At 41.0% G+C, this 20,821-nt stretch overlaps 2 protein-coding genes across 3 annotated transcripts in view; both read left to right on the forward strand.

Annotated features, from left to right (window-relative positions):
* Window positions 1-6,404, forward strand: part of LOC121946470 (protein bicaudal D homolog 2-like) — a 49,681-nt gene extending 43,277 nt beyond the window's left edge. Inside the window, exons 10-11 of one of the 2 annotated variants that reach the window (XM_042491035.2) lie at window positions 736-967; window positions 4,152-6,404. In XM_042491035.2, coding sequence (XP_042346969.1) covers window positions 736-967; window positions 4,152-4,154 — 235 coding nt within the window. In that variant the 3' untranslated portion in view covers window positions 4,155-6,404. Of the gene's footprint in view, window positions 1-735 lie in introns of both variants that reach the window. The other variant, XM_042491034.2, reaches the window with a different exon arrangement.
* An 8,009-nt stretch (window positions 6,405-14,413) lies between these two features.
* The window catches only part of fgd (faciogenital dysplasia), a 71,284-nt gene continuing 64,876 nt past the window's right edge, over window positions 14,414-20,821 (forward strand). The window contains exon 1 of the mRNA XM_042491545.2: window positions 14,414-14,746. Coding sequence (XP_042347479.1) covers window positions 14,725-14,746 — 22 coding nt within the window. The 5' untranslated portion in view covers window positions 14,414-14,724. The remainder of the gene's footprint in view (window positions 14,747-20,821) is intronic.

Genomic DNA, 20,821 nt, shown 5'->3' on the forward strand with positions numbered 1-20,821 from the left:
CATGCCTTTCTTCATATATATATATATATATATATATATATATATAGTAAATATAGAAGGAACTATAGGAACGTTTTAAGGTATAAAGTGAATCTTGTGCTGAAGCTGCTCTTGAAATACGGAGTCATTTTTCAGGGAGGGCAGGATAAAGTTCGCTTGCTGGTTGCTGTGTTCACCTATGACATGCATCACCAAATAATGGCAGGTGGCAGAGATTGTTTATCTTGTAACATATCTGCTGAAATTGCTCCAAAAGCAATGAGAACCTTCTAGTTTGAGAAGTTTTGCGGAGGGGACAGAAATGGGTGATGAAAGCACAGTTAATAATGCAGCAGCTCTGCTGGTCAGGTCTGCACTGTGTAAAGCAATGGCTCCACCTGGTGGTGGCAATAAATGCTGTAACCAGGGGAAAGGTCAAAGTGCTTCAGTTTCAGTTGTTTTAGTCTTAATGACCATGTGTCAGTACCTCCAGCATTCAGCTCAGGGTTGAATTTCATGCGCAGTTTTGTTATAGCTGTAATGCAAACATAACACAAAGAAAACTAATACTTTGCTCCACTGAGGCAAAAGCTGTTTGATATTATAAGAACTGCCAGTGCCCCCTTATGGTGTGACACAGGAAGATATTAATGGTTTGATAAGATATTAACATGCTGCTATTTTTTAGTTTCAGTTAAAAGCGGATAAAACACATACCTGACCTCACAGTTGTCTCTCTGTGTGTCTGTGTTGCAGTTGTGACGAATACGTCACTCAGCTGGATGAGATGCAGAGGCAGCTGGCTGCAGCAGAGGATGAGAAGAAGACCCTCAACTCCCTGCTGCGGATGGCTATTCAGCAGAAACTGGCCCTGACTCAGCGTCTGGAAGACCTGGAGTTCGACCACGAGCAGACCCGCCGGGGAGGCAACACCGGCCGGGCAAAGGCCCGCAGCAAGGCCGCCAGCGGCACCTCCAACAACCCACACGTAAGTCAGAGTCTCACCTGCTCTGGCTCCGGCCGACCAGAGCTCAACAATGCCATGCCCAATGGCATTCTGGGAGGCCCGCCGGTCTTTTGCAGCGAGAAGTACAAGATCTACTGTGACTGAGGCGGCTGAGAAGTCCGCAAGGGACTGCTGTGTACAGAGGGGAGGGGGCCTGCGGGCTGAACCCTCCCTGCCTTAGTGTTAAAGAGCCCCACTCGCTCGCTTAGCTCCCTGGCCAGCCTGCGCTCCTCTAGGGACTGCTGTGTTACTAACCTGGCTGCTCGTGTGTGCTAGTGTAAACGCTTAGGGGAATGCAGATGTATGTACAGTGTGCACTAGACGTTTGGACTGTAGTAGACATATATGGCATGTGGATTATAGGGCCCCGGTTATATTGGGGGTTTTGTGGGTCTAATGGAGTGTCTATTCTTTCCGCTGTCACGGTGCCGTACGTATGATGTAAAAGGTGGCAGCTTTTGTGCTTGTTTGTTCTGGCCCCCTGAGTGTATTGCCTGGTAACAGTCACACATTGTGGGGGTGAGGACTTGTAAAGAAGACGTCGATCTGATGGTCTTGTGTCTGACGGCATTGGTGCTCCTTTGAAAAAAGCCCCCTTCTCTTCCCTTGCCTCTCCGTCCTGGCCCCCCAGGACTGACCTGTGTCCAGCAGCCCACTGTCTAATCAAGTCACTCTCGAATAACAAGGAACTTTGAAGACAAAGCAACTAAAATATGCAATCTCCCCCCGCTTACATGCTAGGGGAGCACACTATGATCCTATACAAATATTAACAAAGTCACAAGTGGGTTGGTTACTGGTTTTATGATGGAACTGTGTGGGCAGAAAAGGAGCACCTGTGGCCACAGGTGTTTATTTCAGGATCTTTTTAAAGCTGTGATGCTAGCACACCAATACAATAGGGTCTGTAGAATCGCATGGCTTTGCAGCTGAAAACGCTTATGAGCTTTTTAACTGTTTTTCTGTTGTCAGGTGTGTGGTACAAGACTACGTCATGTACTACAGGGCTCTACATTGTAAAGAGAGGAGTTATTCGGTGTCTGGTGAAATACAGGAGGGCTATTCCATGTGACCCATTTTGTTGCGATGGATTCTTTCAGAGCCATATCATTATAAGAGAGAAAGAAACGTTTGACAAATCGATCTCCACACCCAAATTAAGTGCACTTCAGCATAGGTGCCTCAGGTTCCTGCTTCTGTTAAAACGGATATAATTATTACTGTGAACAGAGATACAATATAGTTTTGATCAAAGATGATTTTTTAATTATGGAGTAAATCCTAGAAGAGCACAAATCAAAAAAGGCACCCACATGTGCACAATAAATCTGCAAACTAACCGACCACTCGGCAAAAAGTGCCTGTCGACCCAATCTGTTGATGTAAAGCCCTGTCCTCGTGTCTCAACTTGAGCGAAATGCTGTTCTTTTCCTCCTCTCCCCCCACCCTCTGTCTCCCTGATTGCTCAGAGCTCTCGAATAATTTCTGTGTGGTTTACGTGGCTGAAAACCTTTCCTCATGTCTCTAATCTGTGTCTTGTCGCTTGGTCGCCATAACGACCTTCTCTCCTTTTAGATTGTCAGCAGCTTGCTCCCCCAGCGTCACCACTCACCCTTTAACTAGAATGAAGAATAGTGGGGAAAGAATATTATTGTCAGGTAACGTCCTCACATACGATGTGTTCCCGATATTTGCCTGTGTGTACATCAGCATTTACGTTAAGGACCCTCATGTGTGTATTATGTTTTTAACTTTTTGCAAATGGAGGGTTGCTCATTCTTTGTTTTGTGGTGTGTGAGGACAGAGTGGCGTACTGTTTTTGTATCCACAATAGCTTTAACCCCTTGCAAGCTAGCATTACGCAAATAGAAAAAAAAATATAAGTGGGGCTTGTGTTTAATAAATCCATGTACTGCTTGTGGATCATAGACACATTAGCTTTATGATGCTAAAAGCAGGGTTGATGTGAGGAAACCCTGCAAGGTTGATCAAATTATGCGTTTTCTACTACCACTATGCTATAAAAGAAAATCTATATTCTTAATATGATCATGTTCAGGTTATAATCTTGCAGGATGGTACTACAGTATTTCTTTCTCTCAGATACAAAGAGAGAGAGCTTGATTATTCCTCTGAAAATGGAAAAGCGGTCAACCCTGCTTGCATCCGTAAGCCACAGCGCACAGCATGGAGACAAGGCTATCGTACACACACCTCCTTCGAGGTCAATCACTCTTACGTTTGAGATTCTCTTAACTTACAAGTGTGATATATATTGTTTCTATCAGTTTGCGCTGACAGAGAAAAGGTTCGGGGGAGTAGAGGAGGGAGAACTACTCATGTTGTAAACCAGCTCCTGAGAGAGGAGATAAGAAAGCCAAACATGCTGGTGAAGAAAGCCAGATGTCTGGCTGAAAGCTGACTCTCAAACTGTGGAGAAATGAGTCCAGGGGTTTCCTAAGGGAGAAACTCTTGGTGATTTTGGAGGAAATATAAAGAAACTTAAGACTGGTTGCTCAATCGACCAGAGGACATTGATTCAAATTAGTTGAGCTTGTAACCCGTCCCCTTGCATAGGCTCGCTGAGCAGTAGATAGACCCCAGGATGTGATTGTGACTAGAACCCCGGCTCCTTTATATAGGTGAATTCGCTCCGTCTAGTTTGGAATCAATGTCTGGCTTATCTGGTGTCATGACAGCATGCCACCTAAAAAGCTCCTCCTACCTCGGCTTGCAGGCTCCTCCCATGTCACCTTTGAGTTTTACCACATGATGCATCCAGTCTCTGATTTATAGTAAGCCTGCATGTCAACAACATAACTCATTTTTTCATTAACTTGCATGGCATATGAGAAAAATCCATCTCCTTTGACTTGGCGTTGGTGGGATATGGTTTCAACTCTTTCCTCTTGGTACTTGTGAGTCATTGGCTTCCTAATTGCACCCGCAGGAGAATATGTGGCGAATGTGTTCAGCTCCTCACCAACATGTCGACGATGTTAAAAACCTCCTGACATAACATCGGGCTCCTAACATGGCTTCCGTTGCTTTGACTAACTCCAGCCGCCGCCTGCTTTGTCATGTGGGCCCAGCTGCTGTTAACAGTCGCTCTAAATTGACAAATAATGCTAACGCTGATCATTTTGTTTGTTTCTCCATTTTGCAGTAATTACAGTAGTTCCGCGCGGATGACGAAGTACCAACACAAGGTCCATTCTCACTGCTGATTGAGTTCGCCGAAAAGAGTTAGCATTAATAGACCATTTGGACTCAAAGACATACAAAAAAACGAAAATGAAAACACTGATTTCCAGTCGAGTAAACTGTCCTTATTGCTTTTAAAATGTGATGGCTCTTAAAATGCGTGCTGCTGCTGCTGCTGCTGGAAGCCAATTTCTGACAGGTCCAATGAACTGACCAGAGTCTGTGTGTGACTGGCAGATCTAACCCTCCAATGAGAAGCCAGGGGAGATGGTTGTATTCTCAATGTAAATCAACAAGCTGTTTGGTCTGGTTTCATCTTTTTTTTGTTTTGTTTTAGTTTATTGACTATTTTTTTTAATCTGTGCACTTTCATTATATTGGATTATAACAGACTATTATTAACCTATAGGAAACTGTGGTAGTACTATGGTTTGTGAGTTATACAGTGTAAGTAATAACACAATAGGATTATACATCCTCCTGAATCATTTGAACTTAAACTATTTACTCAAGCAAAGGCTCCACAAACCACAGACCTACTATTATCCTCAAGATTTTATCCATCAAATAATCATTTTAAAAATCATTTTGTTACATCATATGTTATGCTGTTCTTTTGTGTTTGTTCTACTGCCATGTTCTATACAAAAAAATCCAGGGTGATCAAATTCTGGGGTTTTTTCATGTATTTATTATTCCTAGGAATAGTTCAAAATAACACGATGAAACTTGACAACGCTCTGACTCAAATAGGTAAGTTGTGTTTTGGGAAAAATTAGAGTGGTATGATGCTTTTCCTAACTTCTTACCGAGGGCGTTCCACTGAAACGGGATCACTGGCTTTCAGAATTCTCTGCAAGTGCGACGATTAAATTCCAAATTGGAATTGTTTCATTCTCTCTTCGTTTATCGTGCCAAATCTTGGTACACTGTTTAGGTTTGAAAAGAATCAAGACTCTGAAAGAAGACAAACCGTCACCGAGGAAGACGTAGTTGGGGCCATGGCTCTCCGTCCGAGCGCCGGGGTTTTGTTTTTGGTTTGTTTAGTTCTTCGTTTCTGACCAGTAGTGCCTTTCATTGTTTCAAGGGAGAATCTTAGGCTAGTATTTTATGTTTACTTTTTTATAGGTGAGGACTTTGGGTTCAAAATGACTGTGAGCAGCAATAAGTGCAAAGGGAATTTTCCCCCGTCTGCATGAGTGAGATGATAGTTTTAAAATTAGCTCAATAAAACTGAAATTGTATTGAATTCTGCAGGTCAGTGATCCCACTCAATAAATTCAGGGGTATTAAGAAAAGGTTGTTTTTTATCAAACTTTGGGAACCAAATGAAATCCCTTTTGGCCTCCTGTTATTGAACAAAATGCTCCAAGCATCTGTAATGTGTTTGGGTAGATTGGTGTACTATTGGAAACATCTACGCATCTCTAGCTTTGTTTGGTGAAGGTAATGTGATATCAATAGTATTGTTGAAAAAATGTGCAGAGAGCGCATTTTCTCTTTCTTTTTGTCCAATTTGAGTTTTCGTTTGTTGTTTTTTTTATTATTATTATTATTATTGAATCTTTTTTTACATCATCTTATGAGCATTATGTTTTCAGGAAACAGAAAACAAAATTAGCATCAACAAGCTTGAATAGTGCCATTATAGCCAATGCTTGTTTGTTGAGGCGTTAAAGTTACCAATATGGACGAGAAGCTAGGAATTAAAAGTGCAATTCAGATTATGTTTTACATTTACAAAAGAGAAAAGTTTTCTGTTTGCTGGAAGCGATAGCATTGTGATAATAAAATTAGCTGTGCAAACTTTATATTGTCATATTGTGTTTCAGTATTGATCCATAATGAGAGTTTGATATCTTTATATGAAATAACGACTTCACCTGTATGTTGGTATTTATTTGAATTGTCATGCAGTACTGTATTCTTATCAATAATGTGCATTATGATTAGTGGCATATTGATTACAGCTAAATGTCATATGCATGTTTCTCAGTCATGGGACCTTTACACAGAATTGAAAACAAACATGTAAACTTTTGTCAGGGTGTTAAAAAAATGTGGAGAAAAAAAATGAAAAGACAAGTTGAGTCTGATGTATTACTGCTGAACTAATCCTATGAAAGTATTTTGTTTGTTTTCCAGTAGAGAGGTGAGATGTCTGTGTAAAGGTAGTCATACTGGCTAAAATCAATAAATGTGACTTAAGTTCCAAGTTGTGTGTTGTTTTTTTATAGCTTCTCTGATATTATTGTTATTGTTTCAGGAATTGCACCTAAATTTAATGTTCCAGGGTCCTTGTATTTACTATATTTACAAGATTATCTCTCAGGACACATGGTGTGCAATAGTCTTCCCTGAAATATCAGCCTTTATTTCAATTTTTGAATATATTTGCAAATTCTCATGCTTTGGTTTCAAGATTTTATAATGATTTACTACTGATGTGCTGCTGTAACGAAGACCTTGAGCAGAGAGCTTATGATTTGTGCTTGTCGATCAGATTGAAATACAATATGATCTAATCTATCATACATTTCTAAAAATGTAGCACACTGATCGTCTTACAGTCTTTTAAAACTTCATAAATGTGTAAAATGCATCTAGATATGTCCTGTAACTAACTCAAGGATGAACTGATTTGGTCAAAGGTCACTATGACCTCACAAAACATGTTGTAACTCCAAAATTCATATATTAATCATGACAAAATTTATATTTTAATATAATATATTAATTTATAGCACTCTTATTGCTACTTTCTGGAAACTTGTTAATGATTCTTTATCAAATTTGACAGCTGAGCTATGATCTAAAAAAAAAATAACAATTTTACAAATGTGGTGCACTGAAAGTCTCTCTTGGGGGTCACATTGGATTCTGGCCTTTCATAAAATAGCAAACTTGGAATTTACAAAAGCCAAGATGAATAGAGCGCGCCCTCGGACAATAAGGGCACGGATGGATATCACAGCAGCTCTTGATTATTTGTAAACTTTAATGCTTTAACCTCAGCTGCCTCTCTTTGGCTTGCTTGGTCATTAATATATTTTGCATATGTTGTGCTTAAAAGCACAGTAAACATTTGATCATGAAAATGTATATGTAGCTCCTCTTCCACAGTAGCAGCAGTTGAAGGGTTAACCAGGAAAGTATATGGTCTGCAGCCCTGGTGTCTCCACAGAGTGATCCCAGCTGGAAGCCAGGGGCAGGGGAACTTCCCAGCTGTCTGTGCGGCTCCAGGACATGATCACATTTCACACAATGCACAAAAACACTTCCACCACCTACTCTCAACCCCCCCAACTCCAACCCTTCTCTCTCGCCTTCCTCTGCTGTCTCGCTTAAACCTCGCTCCTCCCTCCTCAGCCTTTCTCCATTTCCCATTTCTTTTTCGCCCCCCTCCCCTCTCCCTGCCCTCTGGAGATATACACCCACACACTGATCAGAGCCAGTTTCTTATGACCTATGGTGCACCCTGCACTTCCTGTCCAGGCTCTGGAGGCTGGAGCTCTGCCCAATTAATGCTGCAGTAAGTTTTTGTGCAGTTGCTTGAAATGGAGGAGTAATGCTGTTGGGCCATTTAAAAAAACAACCCAACCCAAACCTGAATAAAAAGAAGCATACATGTAAAGCAGTGTTGGCTCTAAAATTCCAAAAGTAACTCATAGTGGCATACATGAGCTAAAATAAATAACGTAACTTATAAATGTTGGATAAATTCTGTCTGGACTTTTCTATCATGGTCAGTTTAAACTTGTGGCTCTCTATATGAGAAGCAAAGGCCTTCTATTTCAAAGGATGGAAATATTAAAATATTCCATGTGCATGTACTGTTGCATATTTTGATATATTTGTTAACTTTTGCAATCTACTTTGAATTCTCTGCTAACTGGTTTTCTCGCACATTCAGTCGCAGCTTGTCAGGTGTTCTGACTGACTGACTAGTTAGAGCTGTCACTTGTGTTGTCGGCCCATTTTAGCTGATAGCTATGAGATGCTTCACTGCATCCATCATCACCTTCAACTTAAAAAAACTGATTTGGTGCTTTAAGCATCATCCACTTCAATCCTGTCAATAAAATCCTTAGAATGAGCAACAGCATCATTAGAGCGGTCCGAGAATCGCAGTGGCAGGTGGACTAAAGTAAAAGGACTACAAATACCACACATTCACTACAAAACCTGTACAGTCTCTTATCTTCAGGCCACAGATACAGATCACTCCCATTCAAGACCAGGCAGGCTGGTGATGAGCTTTTTACCTACTACTAGACTCATTTAGCCTATCTGTGTAGCATGGGTGCTTGATCCAATTTTTATTTATTTCTGGGCATTTTTGAGCACATCACATCACACTGGTAGATATCTAAAATGGTAATTTTGATATTTTTCAACCTGGACTGCATGGTTACCATTTTTTTGTGACTAATGAGAACACAAATTCTTGAAATTGGTCTAGAATTGAGTAAGAGCGATTACACTGCAGCCGCACAACAGGCTGCAATGTAATCACTACGGGCATATGCACACCATCACTTTACTTATGCCGAAAGTGCCTGTTTTTGCTGCTGACAGGCTCAGACTGTTGTTCTAAAGGATCCGTAAAGTGGAAGACCATTTTGTTAAAAGAGTAAGATCCTTTTTGTTTAACCTGACATGCTATTATTGACAATCAATGACTGGTTTAACCTTCATCAGAGTAACTATGGAAAACAAAACGAAAAAAACAAAACAATTTTTGGGTGATGGTTCTTTGGGCCCACAGTGTTCTGTTACGCCTACCAGGGGGGACGAAGTTTGATGTGGTGGTGCTCAGGGTGGTAAGGTTCTGCAGTGATTCTGGCACAAATGGACCTTACCAGATGTTGTACAACAAAACATTTTATTGATTGGTTCCTCCTGCAATTTAATATCGTGCCTTCATAAAGACAGAGGGACATTTTGAGATGCTGCCCTTATGTTGTGCATTGCATATATGACTGGCTTATGTGTGTGTGTTTCCCCTCTCAGGTGGAGCTGCTTACACTGATTGAGGGAAACCTTTACAGGGGGGGCAGGGACATCTGCTCACTCCCTCTCATTCTCCAGCCTGGCAGCAGCAGGCGCATGGTGACTTAGTTGATTTAGCTTCCAGGCTGTTATATTTTGTCTTTTTTTATTTGTTTTGTTTTGGTTTGGGGGTTTTTTGTTGTTGTTATTTGGCTGGCCCACCAGTCTTTTTTCAGTAGATTTTGGTTGGTGTAGTTTGGTTTGTTTGATAGTCCTGTTAATTGTTCCAAGCTGAAGCAGCAGAGCTGGAGATATCCTAACTTCTAGTCCCTATAGTGTAGGTCAAGTTTCTCAAAACACAATTTTTTATTCAAGTTTTCAAAGCTTCCTCCAGAGCCACAGAAGACACAGGCTGACTACAGTAGAGGTCAAGTCAGCTTTTTTAATATAGCACCTTTTTATACAATAATACATCCCTAAATGCATCACAGAGCTAGAATAAAACGGCAGAGAAAAAAACAAAATTAGGAAAAAAAAACAATAAATAGAATTTTGCAGACCCTGACATTACAACATAAATGACAGAACGTTCAATTAAAAAAAAAAAAAAAGTCGCTGGAATAAATACACACAAGGGGTAGAAAATAACAGAAAAGACTTTTAAACTTAGTCAATAAATGATATTTAATAGCTTACCTGGTAGAGCAGGTGGCCTGTGTACAAAAGGCTGCAGGTTTGCCTGTAACCTGCAGCCCTTTGCTGCACGTTATTCCCTTTCTCCCCCTTTAATGCTTAATCTGTTCTATCAAATAAAGGCGAAAACAACAAAAATAATGTTTAAGCCTTTGAAACCTTTTCTTGTGCTGCTTTCAGACTCCTAGTACAAGTGTTTAACCCTTTGTACCCTGAGCAAAATGGTCCAATTTTTTTCAAAAACATGATAAAAAAAGCCAACAAACAACTTTGTAAGAAATATTCCATAAATTGCATGAAATTAGTAGATTTAGAAAATTATCTTGAAAAATCAAGGTAAAATGTCTGGGGAAAAAAGAAAAAAGGAGACAGAAAACTATATGATTATAATTAAATATTTCTGATTAGTACTTTTCAGGTATTGCCCTTGTTTTTTTAAAACTTTCATTTCCTTGTACTTTTTGAGAAGTTCTTGCTCATTTTTGGGTAATTTCTTTTTTTGTCGCTCATTGCCCTCTTCCCATTTTTTTTAAAGAAATTAAATATTTTTGCTCAGGTTTCAAAGGATTAAAAAACAAATGATTAGTCATCCTCATGTTGAGTAAACTGAACTTCATAACTCAAATATATGTAGTTCCCTTTGAATTACAATTACTGTTTTGAGAAAACTTTACTCCTCAACTTTCTACCTCTTCTCATACAATACGGCTACAATATTAACAGCTCTTCTCAGAAATAATATAACCTGAAATTAATTACATTAATTATCATGACACACAGTGCTGTGATTCAGCACAGTTAAACCAGTTACCGTTCACCATATGCCTTGCTGATTGAATTTGAATGGCAGCGTATTAATGAAAGCCAGAGGGAAGAGGTCAAGTCATTGATGATGACATCACCGTAGCAACAGTGGAGCCTTTGTTGGTGCCAGTCTCCTCTTATATCCTCCCCACCCGGAGCGCGACTGGAAATATGGGTCAGTGGGATTCATTCCATGGCTTCAGTCCTGCTCTATTAATATGCAGGTGCTGTTATTATACTGTGGATGGAGGAGGGGGATTCATAGAGCAGAGCAGCTGTTTCACATCTCAGCTGGTGCACTATTAAGTTTCACCACTTGGGGTCCCCATAATACAGATGTTGACATCCTCATGAGCAGCTGGGGTCCTTATCTTTAAAATAAAGAGAAGGCAGTGTATTGAGAGTGTGTGTTTCTTACAAAGAGTCTTCTTTATGTGTATCAGCCGGCTCTGTCATGTGATGAATCCATGTGGAGCCTAAAGCAACAGAGAGCCATGATCAGCTGATCTGCAGCCAGTCACCACCACGCGTGCCTTGCTTCAAGCACACACATTTCTGAAGAGCTCCACCAGAGCAGAAATAATACCAGAGGATGTTCACAAATTTATGACCTGTGGAGTGTGAGCTCAGGCCTCATGATGTATTGAAACATTCCTTCGTCCTGACACTGGACGCAGGGTGTGAGTGTCCTCCAAACTGTGAGTGTGACTCATGCTTAATCTCCACCAAACTTTTGGTGTGGTTTCAGAGTGGCAGGTTGCTGCAGCAACGTCTGTGTCATATCTAACAGATGAGGTGTTGATTGAATCAGTATGAGGCTTTAATTTGCACCTGAAAAGGAGTGAATGAATACAGACTGGCACCCCAGACTAGAATGTGATTATGATTAGGGCATTTACACCAAAAGGCTTTCAGATAAGTGTAAAAGCACGACATAGCTCATCTCACACTTATCTGTGTCAACGTTCACACCTATCATTCAGCATCTGTCTCTCAACCTCCATTCTCTGTTAATCCCTAATTGTCTTTTTTTCCCATATATCTCACTCCGTCTCTCACCCTTCTTCCCTCTCTCTTTAATTCCCTTCCTCTTTCTTCCCACTCTGTCAATGCTGTTGTTTCTCTGTGGCTGTGAGTAGAGGAGCCCCAGGGAAGTGGAGGAGAGGATGTATCCCAGGGGGCTGTTTGGTGTTCTGCTTTCTGTGGACCAGCATGCCCCAGACGGGCTGACAGGCAGCTCCATGCACTCAGAGGCACTAACAGGGGCCACTGGTCTATTTAAAACACGAGTTCAGTCATCCACAAAACACTCGGCCTTTCAGACTCAGCAATGACATGTTCAGAATTATTCTCTAAAGCTAAAAGGAGTGAATGTGTTTTCTTCTATTCTTGCATTTGCCTGTGTCTGCAAAATGAAAGTCACGTTTTGCAGATTAGTGTGCAGTCAGTGGGCCTGTATAACTGAAGGGGAGAGGTGATATATGGATGCAGCTTATTACGGAGGAGTACAGGTCAATGAAGTGGCCCACAGCCGGGCAAGCAGCCAGACGGGGAGGCATTATCATTAGGGACCCTGCTATTGTCTGTGTCGATCTCAGGCAGATGAAGAGCGTGCAGCAACAGCACCATGCACAAAAGGGGTTAATGATGCATAGCTGAGTCGACACGCGTTTTCAAAAAAGATGGGGGGCTGCACAGATAGACAGACACAGTGCGGGGTGAGGAGAGTTGGTGGCCACACAGTCGTACTCCTGAAAAATTGATTAAAATAGTCACATCATGGAGGAAATCTGCTGACATTAAAGCAAGCAATGTTACTTTACTTGAAAGTACCAACATACGACTCCATTGCAAGTAAAAGTTCTGCATTCAAACCTTTTTTTACGTAGCAGTATTATCAGCAAAACATGCAATTTAAGGAATACTTCACCCACTCAATTACTCACCCTGTGTTTTGTTGAATTTGCGAAGAAAACTTGAATTTGAATAAAAGGTGTCCACAAAAACCAACGACAAAAGTACATCAAAACATTACTTTACAGACTCTCATACAACTTGTGTAGTATAATCTAAGGCTAATTTATCCAGTAGTATGGTCAGTACTTCCAAAAGACATGCATTTTGGCTAAAACATCACTATTTAAAACAACTGACAATGCATGAGTGCATAAGCAGCCTTTTATTGTTCAGTGAGATGGAGCTGTTAAGCCCAGTCATTTCCAAATTAGGAATTAGGCCCCCAAAAGGGCCTCAGGATAAATCTGAAGTGTCAGATGATTAATGAGAGCTGGAGAGAAGGAACAACAAAAAACTGCTGCACAAATGTCTATTTGTGTTTCAGACCTTTCTCAAATCTTTGTGTTTTTGGAGAAATAGTGGCAGTTAAGTTGATCTCTTATAGCTTTAAAATGCTATGTTAATAGAATCATCTAAGAAATTTGGAGAAATCACTTTTTGGCTGAAATGCAAACAGTTCTGACATCTGTAACATGACAAGAAGCCCCCAATAGATTGAACTGTTTTGGAGTATCACAAGCCAAAAAGGTTGGGAACGGCTGATTTGATCTTTTACAGTGCATTGTGTTTCATAAGCTTATCATTGTGCTTTTAATGTAAAATGTTAACCTGAAAGGAACTATAGCTGTATGACGAATGTAGTGGAGTAAAAAGATTACAATACTTGTTATCTAAAATGTAGTGGAGAAGAAATATAAAAAAGCATAAAAGCATGGCTGGATGACTGAAACATCCTGCTGGGCACAGGCCCAGGGGCCCAGAGAGTCAGGGCCCCCCCTCGCCTTTACCTACACCATGTCACTCAAATTAAGATGTGCCGACCAGGGAGACGTAAGCCAACAGCCACTTGACTTTGGTACTGACCACCAAAGATTAAAAGGAACTGCAAAAAAACAAACAAGTGCTCTGCTCCTATGTAGAAGATGTTGTGGGGCCTTTTGCATGTCTGTGTCCCAGGGGCCAGTTATCTCATCATCCACCCATGCAAAAATGGAAAATAATAAAAATAAAACAGCCAACAGCTGTAATGCCATTCAGCTGAACTTTTGTAACTTTTAAGTGGAGAACTCCACTGCTTTTAAACAGTTTAAACAGTACAATCTAATAACAGACTTTGAAGAAGACATTACACAAACAACAGAAACTCCATTTTATGACTATCACGATCTGTAAATTCAAGATTTATTTTTTCCTTTCTTATTACTCTGTACAATGATTCACGGGGGCAGCTGACAGCATCCATTCAGCTGGCTGCAAAACTCAAGATAATCGATTAAAAAGATCCGGAGAGAAGCCTGAGCAGTGACATGGAAACTCATTCCCAGTTAGGATTCGTGTGCCAGGCTCCTTTTTTTCTTTTCTGCACACTAATAGGCAGCTGTGGAGTTTTCAAAGCAGAGCTATCTCATGAAATAGGCCTCATCCTTTTCATGACTTCACGTGACAACCCATGCCATGCCTCTGTGACCGCCGATGGGCATTTCATGACTGAGAATTAAACAGCCTATCACTGAAAGATAGAGACAGTTAAAGTCGACGCGGAAACTGTGGATCAAAGAAATAAAGTGAAATATTTCGGCTGTTTTAAAGTCAAACAGTGAGTAAAATTATTGAAATTAACTTATTGTTTTTTTCCAATCTTTCGTTTCAGCATGCACAGTCAATGAATGAGGTTGCCGTGCTCGCGCGTCGCAGCGGGAGCGCGCATTTTCTTTTTTCCAGCGGCACAGAGGAGAGAGTTCTGTTTCTGGAGAGGGAGGAGAAAGGACTACATGGAGGACTACAGTGCTCTAATTCTGCACACCAAAAATGACCCGGGTAAAGTCTCTCACGTCCGTTAGGAAACCATGAAGTGTCCTTAGTGTGTGCGCGTGTGTTTTTTTCAATCGGCGAACAGGAAAAGGGGGCTCTGAAGTGGAGGCGCTCCTCCGAGTTTAGTCTCCCCGTACGCTGGAGACGCTGCTGTTGCCAGTTTCTCCGAGAAAAGGACGGATTCAGCAGAGAAAGACCGGAGAGGAACTTTGTGCAAGATGCAGGGGGTTTCAGCTACTGGTGAGTCAATCTGTCTCTACTTATAATTCAAGGGGTATCTGTTCCTCTGCGTCTTCTTTTTTTTCGGTTTTCTACAGTTGTTTCCAAATGGCTACGGTTTGCATTGCGCACAGGATTTGAATTCCAAAATGCTTTTGCCAGCTGTCAACGGGGCAGCTGCAGGGCCTGCATCAACTCCCAAACAACGTAAAGAGTTGTTTTGCTCGTCAGACTGCTTCACAGACACGCTGAGAGGAGTATTTATGGTCTGTTGGAGAGCTGGAGCTGACATGGCAAAGATTAGGAGCAAACTAGTGCCAAACTCTGAGAGAAGGACCTCACAAGTGCCCCAAACTGACGGAGCCCCCCCCCACCCCGTCCAACACACACACACACACACACACACACACACACACACACACAGAGTTATTTGTGTAGTAAACATTTGACCGGAAATCAAACAATGAGGATGTTAGATTTGATAATGACGATTAAAAAAGAAGTCATTCATCCTCCTTCCTACCGTGGAGTGTGTGTGTGTGTGTGTGTGTGTGTGTGTGTGTTCCATAAACAGCTACATTGTCCCATGTGTGGAATGGGACTTATCTGGAGGAGAGAGTGTGTTTGATGATGCAGAGCTCATGAGATTAGAGATGTGTTGAAAGTGTCTGCCACGCTGTCTGTCCATCTGTGTTTGAGGAAGACTCAGTGTGTGTCATTGTGTGGTTTCCTTGCCGCATTACTTGCAGATATTTTTAATCATGAGATGCATCTTTCAGTCGCACTTCTGCACCACCACAACCACAGAGGAGGGGTGCTTCTTTTGGTTTTTCTTTCTGTCTGTGCATTATGTCCATGTCCAGATCATTGTTCAAGTGTAGCGTGTTGTGTTTTGCATGGCATTGAGATGACAGATCTGGGGCGATTGGCTTTATATTCCTAACAACTAATTACAATGAGTTGGTGTGAGAACCAAACTTCGTAGAAAATTTGGTGAAATCTGAAAGGAACAGATAGAGAGGGGATTTAGTGTCATCTGTTGGTAAGGATTGCAGTTTAACCAGCTGAAACATATTTGGTCAAGAATTTCTTCAGTGTTCATTCATCAGGAGCTTTTACTGGAACTAAATTATCTGCAGAAGTCTCATCCTCTCAAATATAATGAACCAGGTGATTAAAACTGGCACCTGCCCAAATTTGCTCACTTTTTACTCAGATAACTTACGCCTCTCTGAACAGATATTGAGCCAAATTATCTGCAAACGTCTCCTCTAAAACAAATCGACCTGAAGAAAACCAAAACAAACCAAACAATACAATACACTGAATCTCCCACAGAATTAGAATGACTGATGGTAGATGGTAGCTGACGTTTTTCGGATGCTTTTGCAAATCTGTGCACGCAGCGCAGGTTAAATTCATGAGGTCCTTTTTTCCTCCGTGGCTGTTTGAGGAGTTTCAGTCGTGGTATGGATAACTGATATTGTACCAGACTGTTTTTATATGGGCAGAGAAAGGTTTTTGGGCACGTCCACAGTTGGAGTTTTTGGTCAAGAGAATAGAGGGGCATCAGGTTCTGTTGGAACTCTTCCACCGTCTCCTGTCCTGTTTATTGTTGTATTAATCATTAAGTTAGTAGAATCCAGGACGATCGGCTGTAATATGTCAGTCCGGTCAGAGCTGATCAGATTGATGAATGAGAGGAGCAGCTGCCGTGAGTGAAAGCAAACCTTTGGATCCAGCGCAATGAATGGTCAAGTTTCCTTGCACCAGCTCAAAAATGTAAAATCAACATGTGGCAGATGTTTCCATTATGACCATAACTGATGAATACATTGGAAACCCTAATAAAGCAGTTTAAAACTGAAAAAAAACCCAATGTTTTTCTAAAGTTGGTTGACACAGAGAGGCCTCTAACTATGGTGGCCAATGCGAAAATGCAGCTAGCCCTATTTCAAGCTTAGTTTGTCCATTCTGTGCTACTGTAGAAATATTGCAGTGCAACATGGCAGTCTCCAAGGACCTGCTCCTTATGTAGATGTAAACGGCTAATTCTAAGGTTACAAAAACATAATGGTTCTTATTTTCAGCTGATAAAATACTTAATATATTATACTCCATTTCTGCCAATATGTCCCTTTAAATCCTACACACTGGACCTTTAAAATCTTTCACAGAGCAGAGGCCTCGGAGTAATGTGCGAGCATGCAGACAAAGAAGGGGGAGGGTAGTAGTGATAGAGATGAAGTGCTGATGGGACGATATCAGGCTGCAGCAGAGGTGAGCTGTGCAGAGAGAAAAAAACAGAGTGTGTTTGTTGTGAGGCTCAGGGGAGGAATCGATCTGCCGTCCTTCTGGCTGACTTTCTTTTTCCGGCAGTCCAGCATCGTTTCTCTCCCACACACACACTCATTCCCAAGGCCTTGCTCTCTTTTTTTTTTTGCAGTTCCCTCTTTCTCTCCCACACTGTCCCCAATCAATCTCTCTGCCTGCCTCAAACCCTCTCCCCAACAAACACATGGCTCGACTCCTCACTGCAGCCGCTGTCAGATGAAATATATCCAACTTTTTTCTCTTTTCTGAAGTTCCCTCAACTCTATTCCTTCCACATGGGAACTCAACCAGCCTGTGCACTCTCTAATGCTTATTTTGGTGTTTATGATGGGAGGGTCAAAAAGGGTCGTAGGCTCGCATCAAATCATCGGAGAATCTATTAAAATAAACCCCATCACAAACAAACTGTGGTGGGATAGATAGCATGCCACCCTGTTTGAATTTCACCTCAGTCCTTAAACTTTTTTCCAACTCCGGAAAATTTTCTGACAGACTTCACTCTCAGTCTTCTGTATGCGAGCTGTCTTCCCTCCGCAGATGCAGGACAATTGGTGGTCCACGTGTGGCAGCTAGATGCTCCGGCATGGCCGACTGTTTCGGTTATTTATTATTAACAAAAGCTATTGGGCCTGTCTGTGTTTAACCAAGCCAATGTAAACATCTCCCCTCCATGTAAGATAAACACAGAGCACAGGAGTTAGAGGAGGATGGCGAGAATATTATCTTGCCCGGCTCCTCTTGTTCCCACTTCTTCTTTTTAGCTCAGATGACTCTGGTGTTGCTCCCCCGCACATTTATGAACTTTGCTTGACTGCTAGAAGTCTTTTCAAGATCGGCCCAGTGGTTAGTTTACTTGTAAAGGACAGAAATGCAGGCCCATGCTGCTTTATGTTGAAGGGACAGTTTGCCCCATATTAAAATGCATGTTTTTCCTCTTACCTGTAGTGCTATTTATCAGTTTAGATTATTTTGATGTGATTTGCAGAGTGTTGGAGATTTCATGTAAAAATTTTTTTTTTTTTTTAAACCGAATTACACCTGCCAACTGTAATCCCCACACAGAAGTGTGCATGATTTGAGGGTGAACTATAACATTTGGCAATGATGAGGTGATCAGTGATGTATGTCTTGAGGTCAATCTCAGTCATCCAGGTAGTACATTGTCTGAAGAAAGTTGAACTCAAATCAGGAGTTTTGATTGAAACGGTTTGAATTATCTAAGTTCTGTTTGTAGAACTCTGCAGTGAAAAGTGAGGATTTTTTGTTGTATCTATAAACTTAAGACACAATACACAATAGCATGAAAGTAATGATTAAATGTTTTGAACTACTAATGGTAGTTTCCTTCTCCATATAACAAATACATTTGGTGGTAATGGTGGAACACACATCTTTTCTACTGTTTGAATCTATTTAGTCTATTTTCAGACATTAGCTAGGGATCTCAGTAATTCAGCGAAGGGTCTGTGTCTCAGCTTCACAGGTATACTATGAGGGAATTGTCGACAACTCTTTGTAAACAGCATTGTCAGCAAAAGTGAAAGCCAACCTCGGCTTTGCCCGCTGGGCTTTTCGGCCTGCTATATTTGCTTTATTTCTGCACTGTGCTTCCAAGTTTTGTAGCTTCCTTTGATGCATGTTGCTTATGGTCTTCAATCTGAATGCTATCTTTTGATAAGTCCTGTCCTCATCTGAGCGCTGTGCCCAAGAACATCCCAAACACTGCAAAATAAGATAAAAATAAGAAAATACAGGTAGATAAATATTCAGCCATACACTTCCAGTGGGTCATAAGTGATGATTTTGAGGGATTATATCTGTATGAGCCTATAATTTTATTTAGGAAAATCCTGCATAGTATATCTTTAAACTTTTTGAACTTTTTCTTTGGGAAACAGCAGCCAGAAGCAGTGCAGCATGTTGAAGTCCCATCACCTGTACTGAGAAGTAACCTGTGCTCACTACAGCCAGAGATGCTGCACAGACGCACTGAGCAGATGGTAAAACTGTTGTTGGCCAAGAAATAGCTCCAACAAATACCTCCTCCTGAAATCATTTTTTATATTAGTAATATGAGTTTAACATGAGATGCAATGCATTAATTAGACAGCTGAGGTATTTATAGGTGAATTTTAAAACTCTGGACAGAGCCAGGTTAGAGTTTTCCCCTGCCTCCAGTCTTTATGAGATAGGCTAAACACGTCTTGACTCCAGCTCCATAGTGAATGCATACTTATGAGATTGACATCGATCTTTTCATACCTTTTCTTGACAAAAAATCGTGTTTCATTATATGCTGAACCATTCTGTTCTGCTCCATCAGCGTTGCAGACAGCAGAGTCATGGCGTTCACAATGTCATAAGTGTTTCTAAATTAAGTTCTCAAGGTGACCAACAGACCAGTCACCCGACAACTTGGTGTATTCCTTTAAGCACCAATTTCCTAACTTCCCCTACATATCTCTCTGTGTCTCATTGTGTTAATGTGTGATTGTGTGAGACAGCATGACTCAGATCCAGGCCCATTCAGAAGCTTCAGGCTCTCTCCCGGCCTGCCTGAGTGTCACATTGATTTTCCTAATGGTGGTCATGTGCGAGTCCCGCTGTTGCAAAGGCTTTGGCGAAGATGGCACTGCAGTTTGTGTGTGTGCATGTGTAGAAAAGAGGCATCTGAAGTGATTGACCCCTTTTCTGACAGGCCATTTTCAGAAGTTTTTATTTTTCTGCATTGCGTGTCCCAAAGGAGTTTAATCTTAAAGTCTTCGCCTGAGCTGAGGATTGACTGTAGATGTCTGTTCTAATGTCAAGTCGTTATTGTTTGTGTCCAATGACTACAAGTCTATCTTTGCACTAGATAAGATAGCACTTCATAAGGTTTGCTGGTTTAACGTTAGATTGGTGGGGCCCTGAAAGACATGTGTAATGACGTTACAAGGGAACTGGTTTGTTTTGATGTAGATCCTACTTCCTATAACCACAGCGTGTTATATTGACACTCCTGTTCAACAGGTTCCTGAGTCATTTTAAGGCACGCTGCTGTCAGAGGTGTGTTTTGAATTGTGCTGCAGAGATGTTATGACATTAACATGCAACTGTATAGCCATTGTCATTGTGCAACAGGCCTATTAGTAATAGAAAAAGAATATCGTCACACTGACTGCATATTTCACCACACCTATCTCTTTAGTTGGAAACAGTGTTGTCAAAGAAGTTACCGATACGTATTGACCCTAAATATTTGAAATGGTTTCGATACTCATTTCCCACATGTCAGTGCAGCAGCACCAGCTGCGTATTCCTGCTCTCTTGTATAGTTAATGTTTGCGATTGTCATTCTGCTGGTCAAAGTCATTATTTCCACGTTATAGCCTTTTTTATATTTATCATTTAAAAAAACTTTTAAATGTTATGCCTCAATGTCAATTTTTCCCTGTGGTAATAAAAAATGCAAATGAATATCAATATTTTTTAAGGTATTGTACTGAAGTTAGAAATTCCAGTATCATGATAATGCAAGTTGGAATTAGCCTATAAAAGTGGTTTCCAACTGGTGGGTTGTGGTCCAAAAGTGGGTCACAGGCCCATTCTGAATGGACTGCAAGTGACTCGTGAACTCTGTCAACGCTAATTTTATCGTGAACGTGTCAACTTTGTAAAAACAAACACACTTGATTATGAAGTAGTGAATTTCCAGCACAGAGATTTTTTAAGTGCCATTTCTGTTAATTCTTGCAGTATGTTTCATTTCTTTGTGTTCTAAGC

Source organism: Plectropomus leopardus, chromosome 9 (assembly GCF_026936395.1).
Source record: "Plectropomus leopardus strain MGB_pleo_1.0 chromosome 9, ASM2693639v1, whole genome shotgun sequence".
Classification (NCBI taxonomy): Eukaryota; Metazoa; Chordata; class Actinopteri; order Perciformes; family Serranidae; genus Plectropomus; species Plectropomus leopardus.